Source organism: Denticeps clupeoides, chromosome 1 (assembly GCF_900700375.1).
Source record: "Denticeps clupeoides chromosome 1, fDenClu1.1, whole genome shotgun sequence".
NCBI lineage: Eukaryota > Metazoa > Chordata > Actinopteri > Clupeiformes > Denticipitidae > Denticeps > Denticeps clupeoides.
The window spans coordinates 33394432-33410233 of record NC_041707.1 but is presented as its reverse complement, the minus strand read 5'-3'; the positions used below and the strand labels follow the sequence as shown (position 1 = coordinate 33410233).

The window sequence follows — 15802 nt, the reverse complement described above, 5'->3', positions numbered from 1 at the left end:
CAATATTAGATAGATGTCAAGAACAATGCACCCTGAAAGTGATTTACATTCTTTTTAAACAAAGTTTAAAACAGTTTTTGGAGTAGTAATGTACAGCCCTAGTATTCATTTTCTTCCTACATAGCACAGGATAGAGCTGTAAATCTTGGCCTTGGTTGGGCCGGGTCAGGTTCGGGCTCAATATGTATCATTTTAGCCAGGCTCAGGTCGGGTCGAGCTTGCAAACACAGTGAGCAATGAGCGGTCAGCCAACACAAACTTTAACAAAAATTGTACTTGCCAAGACGGTTCGGACTCTGCCGGGCTTGTGCCGATTACAGCTCTTGCAAAGGAGGGGTTAACATTGTAGATCTCGCTCTCTCTTACACACCACACACAAAGTGCATCTTCAGCCGACTCTCCTCAAGCAGCACATGAATGACAGAGAAGCCATTGTGTTACTGTAACGACACTTTATGATGTCACAACCGAAGTGTTCTCCTGCAAGGTGCTAGGTCCTGTTCCTATTGTTGCGCTGGCGATGTTTATGATGTCGCAGTACACATGCTTGTGAATTGGCCATACAATTGTTACTGCACTCTTAATGATGTCACACCAGAATAGGTTCTCCTTTATGCAGCCTGTTACGACTGGGCAATTTATGATGTCACAGTAAAAAAAAAAAAAAAAAAAAAAAAGGCCATTGTTTATGATGTCACTCCCAATGAGCCCCTCTGTCGCCATGGAAGCGTTAAGATGTCACTGTAGAAGGTGTCCAGCCGAGTTGGTGGTGTTTAATGGCACTTAAACTCACGGCTGGGTTTACGAGGACGGGGTCCGGCCACTGCGTTCCCACGCAGCTGGTACCGGCTCCAGCATAGCTGTAAAAGCACGGCCATTAATCCCACTGCCCACCTCTGCACGACTCAGTGTGTGTATTTTAGGCACATTGTTGTCTGCCCTGGACAATCCCTGCCCTTTCAGACTAAAGCCTGCCCCGGCCTTGTGCAATTCATCTATTTATATACTTTAATTATTTATTTGTTGGTGTTTGCGCGAGGGCGTGCCTGTGAAAGTATGTTACCCCTCCCAGTCGGTCGCTTAAACCCCCGTTAATATCCGACCCCGTCCTGCTTATCTCCAGTCGCCCGGCGCAGGCCGAATTGCTGCTCCTGGTTGGCGTGGGAGGTCAGCTCAGCAGCGGTCGGATGGAGAGCTCAGCAGCTGCAGCTGTGATCACGGGATCAGCGAGAGCTGATTAAAATCGGCTCCTGCCAGCGCGATGCCTCGGTTCGTGGTTTGTGTTCGCAAAACGCACTTCCTTATGTGTTCCTTGGCATCTTTTTCTTTTGTAGCGATAGCCATTATGTCCCCACAGAGGAATGCAACTGCGGCCTCAGAAGACGGAAGGGGAACCCTGCACCTGTGTCTGTGGCCTTGCTCAGATTCCTGCGGGTCTTTGTGCCCAGAAGGAGAGAAGAGGAAAGTCACAGCCAGTGTTTCCCAGTCAAGGAGTCTGACCCTGGGCGAGATCTGAGTCTCTCATCACACACATCCAGCGGGGAGTATGGCAGGATTTTGGACAAACAAGTGTCCTCAAAAAGCACAGAAGCATGAAAAAAGTTTTTTTGAAACACACACACACACACACACACACACACACACACACACACACAAACACACAGGCAAAATGCAGCTGAGCCTTGAGCTTTTTGCACTGCCTGCTTTGACATGCAAAGATTCATGAAATATATCTCTTTGTAATATATTTGAAATGACTTGACATAATTTCATGAGGATGCAACAGAGGACAAGGGTTATGCAGAGACACGAGCAATTAATAAATTGTAATAAATGAAAACTGTAGCATAGAAAAGATGTGTTGTTATGACTGGGGTTGGGCAGATTGACACTTTTTCCATATGGTTTTCTTGCCATATTCCAATAACAACCTCATCCATAATGTAATTCTTGGTCTCTGCCTCAACATTTAACGGAATAATACCACGTAGTATGTTGAAGTATTCATAAAAGCTGTTAAAATCAAATCCATGAATTATTTGAATGAAAAAGTGGCACGTTTGTAAAGTCTTTGTAAACTGTGGCCTGTAATGCATTGACAATCATGCTTTGTGTTTTGCTGGCTCTTGCCTAACGCGAGTGAGTGTCAGTGATGAAATGTGTGTGTTTGCCGCAGCGACCCCCCATAGCGACACGTGAGATTCTGTCAGGGCTCAATTAACTCCCGAACAATGGGCCGAGCGATCACAGGTTTGTTGTGTCTCCTCGAAGAGTTTCCTGCGACATGAAAGACTCTGAAACACCGCTGAGGGAGGAACACCCATCAGCACCTTCTCTTGGCTTTCAAACAAAGAGTTGAAGCAGCCGGCTGCACACACCCAGACACACTTCAACACAAACAGGTTCTTGTGTGTGTGTGTGTGTGTGTGTGTGTGCATACGTATTCTCGCTGCCACCTGAGGACAGCTGGCAGTCCTGGATAGGAGTATATCACCCTCTGGTGTTGGCGCTCATGGGCTATCTCTAGCTACTTCCTGTCAAAACAGGAAATGACATGTTAGGAAAGTGCTGCCTTGATGTGTGCTGGCTGGAGGCCTGGCCTTGTTACCACAGTGACCCTCCTCCCTTGGATAAACAGTGGAGGGTGTGACACGCTGCTGGACACTCGACAGTGTTATTTTTACCACTTTCACACACCAAAAAAAGCAAGCTGTTTACGACCCGGGAACTCCCACAAAACGCTGATCCTGGAACAGTAACGGGTATTCTTCATACACAGACTATTTCAACACGTTAAAGATTTGTTAAGTAACAAATCCAGTTATTACCACCATATATCAACAAGTCTGTGTATATTTCCATCGTCGTTAGTCTTTGCCTTTCGCTTGAAAGCACGGTGGTGTTCATTGTGAACATCATTTTCATAATATTTAAGGTAGCAACCTAACATGAGCACAAAGTTGCTCATTTAACATTTTGACTGTCGGTCCGACTCACTGAATGCAAGCTCACTGAATGCTGAGAATTTGTAGACTCTGGTCCATGTGAAAGTGAATATTTTTGACCAGCATAACATTTTAGTAGTAAAAGTTACTACTATCTACTATTTTTGTGCTGTGACACACAGTTTAAACAGGGAAATCAGGTGTGTGCTTCAGGTTTACTATGATATACAAGTATAAGAATGAAATTAAATAAGGACGGAGATGTGCCCAGATCAGCTCATCCACCCGGGTCTCTTATCACCACTCCATGTAGGCCTTATGGACGTTCTCCGTTAAGTACAAAACCTGCCATGTGTTTATCGTCGTGCTCCCGAAATTCTCCTTTTCCTGCTGCCCTGGCCTGGGGAGGAAGACGTGAGCCCATTGCACTTCCTCTTCCTCTTCCTGCCTTGGCTGGGTAGGCCTGCACATGAGCCAGCAGCATTGTTTACCAAAAAACTGGGAACCGACCGACGCAGATGTAATCGTTTGAGCCGAATACAAGAGGAGGAAGGATATTAAATCAGGACGTTATTTTGATATGCGCTGTGTTTAGTGTCGGCCAGTTAATCAAGCGAGGATGTCGACTCTCTGTTTCTGTCACTCTGTCGCTCACTTTTCCCTTTTTGTGTATCCAGGCTGTTCTTGACAGGCCTTGTGCGTCTGTTTGTCTCAATTCCGTGCGCGGATAAAGCAACGACCCGTGACTGCTGAAGTGGGTTGCCGGATGTCAGAGGTCGCGCGTCCCTGACATACCCCAAAGAGGTTTGCGCCCAGCATGAGCAGCATAATTAGCTGACCCCTGAACCTCGACCCTTCTACCATACTATTATGGCCTTTGGCATAGGGTGAGTGTGATCGCGCAACCACCACGTGCCATTAAGTGCATCTTTTGAAGGAGAACAGGTCTTTCTCCACAGGCCGTGTTTCCTGCTGAGCCCGAGCTCTTCGCCATCAAGGCAAAACATCAAAATGGCTGTATCAGCAGCATGTTACTTCAATCCATCTTCATCTTCGGGTGGAGGAACAACCTCCTGGGCAGGGCAGTCCATTGAGGGGTTGATTTTGAGTAAGCCTGATCATAGTTTACCTTATGAAGAAGACCCTGAAACATAATCCCAGAAAATTGCCTTGAAATTGAAAAGATTTATAATATTTAAGAAATACATTGCTGTTTGCCATTATATACAACATGTGCAAACGTTTGGTTTATAGAGATCAATAGATATGATCCTAACCTGTTTTTACCATATATCACACCAGAAAAATATGTCCCCTCAAATCTCTATACAGCCTTATTCACACCACCTTCAGGTCCTTTCCCAAAGTGCATTGCTGCACAAAGGAGTGAGAGGGCCAGTGTAATGGTGAGGCACTGGCCATTCAAATGCAGATCCAGCCCGGCTCTGCTCGCCCCGAGACTCCCAGGCTCACACCGCGTCTCTTTCAGGAAGTAATTGGTTGATCAGCCGAGGCCAGTGGCCTGTTGCCTTAGCAGCGATCCCGCATTTTTTTTTTTACTCAGACTGCATGCACAAACACACACACACACACACACACACACACACACACACACACACACACACACACACACACGCACACACTCACCAATGCACGAGTGCAGCATTGCTCATGCAGGTGTATGGCTTTCAAGGCCTTGACAAATTGGCCATCCTTTCTCTTCTGTGTGTGTGTGTGTGTGTGTGTGTGTGTGTTGCATTATGTGAGCGCTTTGAACCCCCAGCCAGATAATACAGAGGCAAAGTGAACAAAAAAAGTAATAATATATATCACATCATGCCGAGTATACCTGTACAAACAGAGGTGATTTATCACCTCCCAGCACAGTATATCCTCACAAGGGTGAATAAATGCCTGTATTTACAGTGTGTGTGGGTCTCTCTACTCCGCTCCGCTTTTCTCTCTGGTCTTTGTGTCTGTTCGTCATTTCTGTTCACCCAGTTATAGGTTCAGGGCTGGTCATTGCTTTCCCCTCAAGCCTCAGCTGAATGTAGAATACATTTCATTTGAGCGCCGCATTTGTTTTTTGACCTCTCTGTTGCTCACACTCTCCTCCGTTGTTGTCAGCAAAGTGACAAAAACGGCCATTGTCATCGTTCACATGCCATTCACTCAGAGGATAAAAAGAGCGAGAAAGGAAAAGGCTCTTTTTATGGTCATTAAGTGGATTAAGTGAGGTCCACCACGTGCCAGGACTAGATAGAGTGAGGAGTCGGGGAGTCTGTGCCTCGGCTATCTCCTGCGCTTCCTCTGAATACGTCTAGACATCCCCATTATTCACAAGAAAACATCCTTGCTCTCCCCTCGCTTGTCTTAGAAGTGTTTATAATGCAAACCTTTTTCCAAATACCCACAATACAATGCAAAGGATTAATACCCTGGCTGATTGCAATTTTGATTGCTATTAAATTCTCCATTTACAGCAGCACGGCATACTTTGGTGCGTAACATGCCGCATTATAAGTAATAATTGCCGTCTTTTAAGAGTGCCGGCATGCTCACTGACTGGTTAATTGCCTGGCCACGTAGTCTTGCTTAAGGCCACCACTGTAGAGTACCGCGGTAAATGGTGAATGCTGTGAGCTGATCATTTAAAATAGACGAGGGGCTGTCAGTCATATGACAGTGACCGGAATTTACAAAATGATCAGTAGGCTGTTAATGATTATTAAAAAACCCTTTAGGCTCTTGTCTGATAGATATGGTTGTGTAAAGTATGTAGGGTAAGTTCAGTCATTGCAGTGAATTCAATTTTTCCACACAATCGTTTAAAGTTGTTTTGTGTACAGTAACATAACTGTAGCTATCTTTTAAATCTAGCTAAAATTGAGCTTTTGCAAAGGCTTCTTATGATTTTATAGATTGTAATAATTTTCATGTTAGCACTTTGAGCCATAACATAACACTATAGCAGTAACGCAATAAAGCCCATTTTGAGATATTTGTAAGTAAGTCATCTACAATTAATAATGGTTTTGTCCACTATACCTCATCAGATGATAAATAAACTGCTGTTATCAGCATCATATCTTTTAAAAGAGCAATTAACTGAAACCATGGGGACATTTGCATAATTATTCATTTGGATACAGTGCTTGAACACTTTTTTTGCATAAGTAATTAAATAGTCAAGATATGATTAATAATTATTTACACACACACACCTACATACACACAATAGGATATACTGTGCATCTAATACTGTGATTTAATATCAAGCACTAATGCGCATGCATGGTCTCTTTTCCTCATTTCATATCCTTTTAAATGAGGAATTCTAATTAAGGGAGCAGTGGAAGATTGAGGCATACAAACCAGTGCTACAGAGCAGGAATCTCATTAGGTTTTAGCAGCATATTGGCAGGAAGCTCTCACAATTACGTTTGCCCCTGCGCATGTTTACCTCTGACTGTTTGCATTTTCCTTCAATAATTAACTTTATTTTATGGTATGGTGTGCTGTGAGCTTGGGGAGTCAGGCTGTGCTGACAACATCTGGTTTTTCTGGGCCCTCTGGGATCTTGGGATGCAGTCGTAGGGCTTAGCGGAATTAAAATAGGGGTAAATGCAAATCCTTTTTGGAGGGGCTGTGGGATTTATGGTTGATGTAGATGAAATCAATGTAGATCAACAGACGTAATTGGTGGATCAATTTTGAATGTAACTTTCCCAGTGAATTAAATAAAATTTTGTGCATAAAAGAAGTTGTGCTGCTGGGTCACACCTGGCATGTCCCCTCAGAGTCACTTTAGATGTGAAGTAGCAATGCTTTTCCAACCCTCTGGTCAGTCACGTTGAAGGTACTGACACAACTACATATGGTTACTAATAGGTAGTCGGTAAATGGAACAGCACGGTAATGCACAGTAAGTCCCCACTAGAATCAGTCTTCATTCATCACTGTCCTCAGTTCTCTGTTGCAGTCCCTTATGTACTTGTGTGGATGCATTGGCTTTGATTTAAATGATTTAGCAAGTACAAACCAAATGTATGGTGAGAACACACCTTCCAAAAGTGGCCTTTCAACAAGCACTTGAGGGACCTCACATCATTTATAGGAAATGCTTAAAAATTCCGGTACTAACAACCATTTAACATTATGAGCTGTTGAACAGAAGATTGGTCAAGCCAATGAAGAAAGACTTGGGAACCACTCGTGGACATACCAGACATAGTTCATCCTGTTTTGATTGATTAAAGGCTTCCTAAGCTCAATTTTATTATATATTACCATGTTGGGTATAAATGTGTATTTACACAGACACATACTTTTGGCAATTGTTGCTGTAGTCACTTTAAGAATCATCATCAAATAGCGAATTCCTGTGGATTCACCACAAGACCTTTATTTGTGAACATTTCTATGTAGAGGACTACCTTCATGTCATTTTCTCATGAGAAATATAAATAAACAAGCACAGATTTTCCTGGTCCAGGAAGTAAGGTATTGTAATTAGATGACAAGAAAGCATCCTTAAACACACACTATGTGTATGTGTGTGTGCACGGTTCTGTATGTTTGGGGACTTTTTGGTGTGTTTCTGTGTTTGGAGTGTGCATTTTTTACACACAACCTGAACTCTGACCTTTGAGTAAGATACTATTGGGTATTAAGTAAACTGATTTACTTAATGGTCGTATATACACACAGCAGTTGCGCACATTATGCTGGTGCGGCACATGTGCTGACATAGTGAAGGACTTGGGTGATGCAGGAGGACTAATGGACTGAGGGTGCTTGATTTTGCATGAGCAGGGAGGTGAAGAGGCCGTAGAGACGGTGGCAGCACACCACGAAAAGTCACAGATTTGATTTGGCCAGTTTTTCAATATAGGTGGGTGTTGTTTTGTTGGCTTTATGGGAATTATGTGACACACACACATTCACTTATCATAGAAAGGAAAAACTTTCTGTTTTGACCCAAATGTCCACAGCAGTTGTGCGTTGACTCTGTGCTTGCAGTTATGCCATTGCTAGGCTTCGATAAGGAGTTTTTCACCATTGTGCATCTGTGTGACTGTCCTGAAAGATACAGAACAAAGAATAAAAATGTTGTAATCCCAGATGAACACGTATTGTATTCACTGGGTGAAATCACGCTCAAATAAATTGATTATTTTCTTGAATAACTACAGTTACAGCTGATCAGTAATAAGAGAACCACCGGTTGATACCATCATTAACAGAACCTTGTTTGGGAGGCCATGGTGTGTGTTAGAGTTCATGTGTGGGAGTTTAATCTCACACACAGTAGCAGTAAAGTAGGATTAACAGGTGGTGTCTCTGTTGCCGTTGGCAATAAAAAGAGCCATTAAGTGGCCAAATGTCCACGCCGTTGTTCGTGAAGTTGGAGGGTTAGGGAGACAATTTTACTAAGCAGAGCCTGGAGAGCTGGAGTGGTGGATTAGCTCAGGCCTTTCAAGTAGGCCTCGGCACCGCTAGGATTTCATGCTCGAGGCTAATTACTAGTCCAGATGCTCTGCCTTGCACACACACAGACACACACTTTCACACACATTAAGAGGGTTGTCTTACACACACACGCACCAAACAACTTTTTCCCACCTCATTCTCAGCCGGTCCTCCTGGCTCAGATTCTTCCTTGTCTCGGTCAGGACATGTCATGCTTATATTAGAATAATTACGTCATTATGAGGATAATCTGATCTGGTGGAAGGTGGGAAGGCTCTTTGAAACACCTGGAGAAGAATAAAAATGATAGGAGGTTTCAGGGTTTATAGCCTCTGATTTTCGGCTGGTCCGAGTTCCCGAGGCGAAAGTTTGGACAGTGGTTGATGGTTAGAGACCAGGTCTGGATGCGGCCTGATGTTCTCTCACCGGTTTGGTGGAAGGAGCACTCTGACTTTATGGTCTGTGGTGAGAAAGCCCTACCCCCCTCTGGGCAGTGGTGGCCTAGTGGGTGAGGAAGCGAACCCGTAATCGGAAATCCTGAACCGCCAAGGTGCCACTGAGGTGCCACTGAGCAAAGCACCGTCCCCACACACTGCTCCCTGGGCGCCTGTCATGGCTGCCCACTGCTCACCAAGGGTGATGGTTAAAACATTTTGTTGTGTCACCACCTCAGCCACTGCACTGGTCTGGTTTATAGAAGGTTTAAAAGAATCATTCTGCCTTGAAAGATTATTTTCTGCCTTCCAAAGCTTTTCGTCTCCCAGAAGTGATGGTAGTGGCAGTTCTGAGAAGAGGGCAGATATGAGGCACTTTTCAAAAAATGGAGACTAGACGGATGAAAAGATGAAAGAAAGACACTGAACTGTTGAATTGTGAAAAGTCACATTCTTTTTAGGCCTGACTGGGGAAGACTCTGACAGTGGTGCTGTGTCCTGCCCCATGTCTGTCTAGGCTTTCCATCTCCATGGAAGGTTGCTCTATATGTGAATTAAAAGGTGCCAGGGTGACTTGGTTCCTTTTTAATGGACAGGGAAGGGAGAGATGTGCCACAGCCACCAGTGTGGAGAGTGTTTAAAAAGAATCGACATCTCTCACGTTCAGTTCAGTCAGCCAGATGAGATTCCTTCACGTGGGAAACAGGAATAAAACATTGATCGGAACAAGCTAACTGGATGCTGGTCCAATTTCATTTCCTGCATTCATCTTCAGGTCACGTCGTCTGATATCTTTTTTTAATATGATCGTTACAAAACACACTGTGCAACATGGACCTACTAAATTTGGGAGGTACCGGAACCTGATTGATGGTGACACTTAATAAATCGGTCAGGAGACAGGTAGGAGGATGCCAGCACAGACATGGTGGAGGTTTCTGTGGGCGTGGGGGGAGGAGGGTCAAGCCTGCTGGGGCTGAGGTGATGACGGCCACGTGGTTTCAATGTTGCGGCTGTTTGGTCTCACGTCCGGTGGACATGTTAGCTAACACATTTCATTGTGTCACCGTGTGATGTGCTGCTGTGTTTCACAATGACTTCCACTGATGTAGGATCGCTGATTGAGGCATACTGGGCGTATTGTCAAAAGGAGGGGAATACATGATGTTTTTTTTAAGGTCTCCCATTAAAAATAAATTTTATGAGCCCTTGTTTTTTAACAATTGGTACATGGGACATTTATATCAAGTATGTATGTAAAGAGGAGCCCAACCAAGCAGGACTTCCTTTTTTGTTCATTGTAATTCCTGATTAACATGAGAAATAATTTGTTTGCGAGTCTCAGGCCGGAGTGTTCACCATCTTTGACTTGGTAGGAATACGGTAGGATGTCGCTCAGCATGTCTGTGGAAAATAAACCGCGTTGGCGCGAGAGAGAAATCTCCGGCATGCTTTTGTTGCTCCCTGTTAAAGGATGCAGCTGAGCTCAGATGCTGAGGTCAAGGATTTGTGATGAAGAGCTCCCTCCAGGTGCAGGCATGTGTCTCTTCACAGATCCTTCCAATGGCTGTGGTTACACACACACACACACACACACTCACACACACACACTCATCACATCCCCTCATTCACAGTCTGACCACAGCGGTGCAGCTTTATTCAGCCCCGGAGTCTAATGGAAATCCAAACTGACTGGCAATAAAATAACACAGGCCCCATAGCTGGGGTTACTAAAGCCTGATATGATGATTCCCTCTCGCCCTCGATCTCTCTCTCCGTCCATATATATCTATACATAGAAAGATGGGGCAGTGTGTATTTATACCTGGGATGCATCTGCTTATTTATAGAGCTGGAAAAAATAGACACAGGGGAGAGCTGTTATAGACCTTTTCCACGGCAACACAGCAGATCGGAGTCAAGTTTCCAGACTGTTCATCCAGTTGCTACTGAATACCACTCCTTAATTGGATCGATTCATTTTCACAGAGAATTAGAGAAGCAAACTTTCCATTATTTAGACGTATTGCTTTCTCCTAACTCCAGTTTATTGATTTGGTACAAATTATTGAAAGTTATTGAAACTGCACATATGCAGGTGTTCTGATATATTCATTACCAACATGTAATTGTAGTTAGTTGATGGGAAATTCATTCATGATAAAGTCCTCTACAGTGCACTGTTTGGTGAAGTTGTGGAAGTCACGCTTATTGCACAAAATAGATGAGAAGGTTCGCTCTCGTCCTGGAATATCAGCATGCGATCGTGACTGGCAAGTGCCGTAATTTGCGACTATAAATGACTCCCTGGAACCACTTCTCATGATTAGCACTGCGGCTCTGCGGCGCTCAGGCACCATAAACATTTATGCTCCTGAGGGCTCTATTGATGAGCCCCGCTTGCCCCTCTGGGCCCAGGGTTAGCACCCTTTATGTGCTACTGCTGAAAAAAAAGTGAAAGTAAATTGATTGCCATTGTGAAACACTGCAGCACAGCACACGGTGACACAATGAAATGTGTCCTCTGCTTTTAACCATCACCCTTGGTAAGCAGCGGTGGCCTAGCAGGTAAGGAAAGAGCCCCAGAATCAGAAGGTTGCTGGTTCGAATCCAGTCCGCCAAGGTGCCACTGAGCAAATCACCGTCCCCACACGCTGCTCCCCGGGCGCCTGTCATGGCTGCCCACTGCTCACCAAGGGTGATGGTTAAAAGCAGAGGACACATTTTGTTATGTGCACCGTGTGCTGTGTTGTGTTGTGTATGACAATCACTTCACTTTCACTTTCATCTCGGTTGGCAACCCCATTGTGGGTCTGTTTCCTTACCGCTAGACCCGTTTTCTGAACCGGAGAAGTTCAAACTTTGTCTTAAAATGATTAAAATCCATTTAAGTCTGGCCACTGGGTTCTTGTCGGGTTACAGACTGACTGGAAGTGTCCCTCAGAGATAAGAAGTTATAAGAGATAAGAGCGCTAGTCTGCTCGCGGTTGCGGACCGCGACGAGTGATGCAAGTCTGCAGGCATCAGGTGGGCTGCGTGCCTCTGCCGCCGGGTCGGAGATGATTATTTTCACGCTGCCGCTCTCGCATATATGGGCCCTTCGTGCCTTATCGCATGAAAATGCATGCTGCGCTGGGACTCGCAGCTGTTGTTTTCCATCACGGGCCCCGGCGGGTCCTGCTTTCCAGCTGTGACGTGCCTTTTGGGCGAGTGAGGGGGCGGGGATCTTCAATTTTATGTTAAATGCCACCCAAGGGAAGACTGACATAAAAGCAACAGCGCTTACTTTATGAGTTTAGCTGCTTTGGGCCTTTAGCCATTCTTCTCTTCTATTTTATTCTCTTCTCTAAAAACTGACCCTTGTTTGTAGTCAGATCGGTGGTCCGGCCTGTGGGGTCAAACTTAATCCCCGGGACTTCCACCGGACTAAACAAATCCACGCTCGTATCTGAACAGATTCCGGAGCCCAGGAAATTGCTGTGAGGGTTTGTTATCCACCACCCAAGTCTAAATAAGCTTGTGTCTTTAAGGAGGGGAAGTGACTATTAGGGAATATTAGAGTTTGTGCTTGAAGCAGGAACGACCTGGACCTTGCTGTCATATTTAGAAATGATTTTTTTCCCTCGTCTTCCCTCTGTCTAGGATCCGGGCTTTGCCGCGTTCCTGGTTGACCAGCTCCATGTGCCTGACATTCCAGTGAAGTCCAGTGGGCACGAGGGGACACGCTGCCAAGTGTGTGCCACGCCCACCCAGCAGCTTAGACATCAGGCCCTCCAGGGTCTCTGTTCAGAGGTGCCCGGCTTCACCCCACCCAGCGCCTTCACCAGGCAGAGCGTGCTCACCTTCACCCCCCGACAAGTCGGCTCCAGGATACCGGTGGGGGAGAAGCGGAGGGGGCTTGGGTGGACGCAAGGTCCTTCTCCTTGCATCGCATCTAAACCCGCTGTCCAGATGACCGTCGGGGGCGGAGCGCTGACCGGAGCCCTCGGCTCCGTCACCATCCAAGCTCAGCAGTACCTGGAAGGCATGTGGAGCATTTCCCGCGTCAACAACTTCTTACCTCAGCCCAGTCCGGTAGGTCCCTGCGCAGTGACACAACCCAGCCTACAGTGTCACATCTTCAGGATTTACAAAAATTGTCATATAAAACAAGAGACGACTGCTTTGTAATTATCGGTATTTTGGAGAGGACAAGATGTTTATATTATAAAATATGAGGGGTGTGTAATGATGATTGACAGCTCTCACGCAGCCTTCGTTCTCATTTTGGACTATTCAAGGCCACCGTGCTGATATGTCACCAGCATCCATCTCTTCCCTTTCTTTGCTCGTGGTACCTGTGTTTCTGGAGCCATCAGCTCTACAACATGATCACTTTCAAACCCGACATGCATACATCCTGCTTTTACTCAATTGAACTAGTGAATATTAGCAACACCCCCATCACTATATGCCTGTAGCAGGCAAAGAAAAGAAAAATCCCAACTTTAAAGCCACTGCTGTGCACACATAGTCCTATATCTGTCCAGGCAGCAAGATCATTTTAAAGGTAAAGAGATCTTAAAATCTAGAAATAAGTTCCATTAAAAACAAGATAATTCAACTCATATTTATAGATCTAAGATTTTAAATCTTGGTAAGTAAAGAACAATTTGCAGTGTAAATTGGATTAATGGCGACAATGAGGCTAAAGCAGCGCATATTATTTATTGTTTCTGGGGGTCAAGAAAAGGGGTTGGAATCCAGAAGAAGATGCTGGAAACGGGCCACCCGCATTGTGTCAGAACTCTGCTTGGTTCTTGACCTTGTCCTGCTTGTTCTTCGGCAATCACGGTTACACAACTGACAGCCAAATCACACAGAGCTTTATTTTTATCAATTGCAGCACATGTTCCATTTGTCGCCATGGCGTGGGTGTTAAAAAGTGTGTAGTAACTGTTCATGAGTTATACAACTAAACTAAACTTGTGCACAAGATATGACATACAGGTGACACAGGTTCTAAACTCATTGTGGATTGAGGATTCTTTGTATTCACGTGTGTGTGTGTGTGTGTGTGTGTGTGTGTGTGTCCATCTGAGTGCGAAGCCGGTGTGTACTAAGCAAAGTCTTCTCTGCAGGGTTCCCTGCCATCTATTCTGGCCTTCTGTTTCTGTGGGACAAAATTGACGAGGCTTTATTTGCATTATGCATTTTGGTTACTCTCTCTCCCTGCCTCTCTCTCTCTCTACTGAATTGAACTGAACTACTGTTGTGTTTGAGAATGAGAGCTTTTAAGAACCAGCATGTGTTGGTACCAAAAAAAAAAATCTCACTCCATGTCGAAAAGGTGCTGTGCTGCTGAAACATTCTGCTTTTGCAAAGCATTTCACACCCACACACACAGAGAGAGACTTCCTTCCACCTTGGAGACCCACTCGTAGCCAGGGCATTCAGACTTCCCCGGAGAAAATGTGCCAACTCGATGGCGTTACAGGCAAAAACGACAAAAGGCAGCCGCTTTCACCCGAGCCTCACCAGGTTACTTCGGGTGGGGGGGCACAAAGGAGACAAAGGAACAGAGGCAACCAGTGTACGACAGTCGTCCTTGCACTGCCTTGGGCTCCAACGGCGAAAAGAAAGACCCAATAATTGAGCGGCTTTAAAGGCAGGAGGGACTAAAAGAAGGACAGAAGAAGTCAGAAATGATGTGCGTTCTCTTTGTGTGAGGGTGTCTGACCAGTGATTCATACACACACACTCGTGCCAACACTCTAGGAAAAGAGCACGCGGTATATCGGCTTCATTTATACAACCAGCCTTGTATAAATATTATACAAACTCGCCTGTAGTGTCAACCCATGTGACCCTGTGTTTGCTCCAAATGACGAATTGCCCCCCCCCCCCCCCCCTGCTCGTGCCTGTTGACCAGGGGCTTTTCCACAGCCACGCCCACTGAGCTTTTATCAGAAACTGTTTTTCAGATTTGCACATTTCTGTATTTGCGTACATTGTGAGTGTCTGTTATAATTGTTGATTGCATGTGTTGGCATGCATGCAGTGTGTGTGTGTGTGTGTGTAAGGTCCCTGTTTGACCTTCCTTTGTCGTCTGTTTCCGATTTGAAACCCTGTGGACCATCTGCACTGCAGAGCCTACATGGCACCCTGCCATTCAGTGTGTGTGTGTGTGTGTGTGTGTGTGTGTGAGAGAGAGAGACAGAGAGAGAAGAGAAAGAGACTGATTGAACGTGAGAGGTTAAAATCAATTGTCGTTAGTTCCCAATCTCTCTTTCTCCTTTTACCTCCCGTACCTCATACCTTCAGCACCTCCAGCATCTTATCCTCCTCCTCTGGAGGCACCTCTTTGTAGGTAATGGGTGCGAGCTGTGTGGCTCTGCGGGTGGCGATTAGCCATGTGGATTTCATTTGGCCGATAATTGCCAGCTCACCCGGTGGGATCAGAGGATCAGGGGTCACCTGAGGGAGCAGCAGTGAGAAAACGATAGAACAGAAAGAAAGCAAGAAAGAAAGTAGGATTGGGTGCTTCACCATACATTAAGTGACCTCTGTTCCTCTGTTCCTGTTTCTTTTTCTCTTCACATACATAGCCCCCCTCAGAAACGGCAGCGGGCTGGGGGGGGGGGGGTTGGCTCATTACTGACATGGACCCTGAGTGGACCTTAACCCAGAGCAGCCTCCTAACACTGCCTAATGATCTGACTGGGGGATACGGCGCGTTTGACCCTCCTCGCCCGCGGTTCAGCTCCTTAAAAAAACACTGGTTGACTTAAGGGCTTAGGTCACGTGTCTGTCCCTAGAGAGGCTTTTTTGACAGGCCTGATGTGTCCACTGTGTGTGTGTTGCTGATTTTTAAAGTCATTTCTTGCCTGTAGTAGTTGTGTGTGTGTGTGTGTGTGTGTGTGTGTGTGTGTGTGTTCACCCCCCACTGGCACTTCTGCACGGCCCTCTTAA

The 15802-nt window shown here is 45.4% G+C and overlaps 1 protein-coding gene across 2 annotated transcripts in view; it reads left to right on the top strand.

Annotated features, from left to right (window-relative positions):
• kif26ab (kinesin family member 26Ab) overlaps positions 1–15802 on the top strand; it is a 66748-nt gene that overhangs the window by 10949 nt on the left and 39997 nt on the right. For both annotated transcript variants that reach the window (XM_028983498.1, XM_028983491.1), the window contains exon 3: positions 12494–12925. In XM_028983498.1, coding sequence (XP_028839331.1) covers positions 12494–12925 — 432 coding nt within the window. The remainder of the gene's footprint in view (positions 1–12493; positions 12926–15802) is intronic.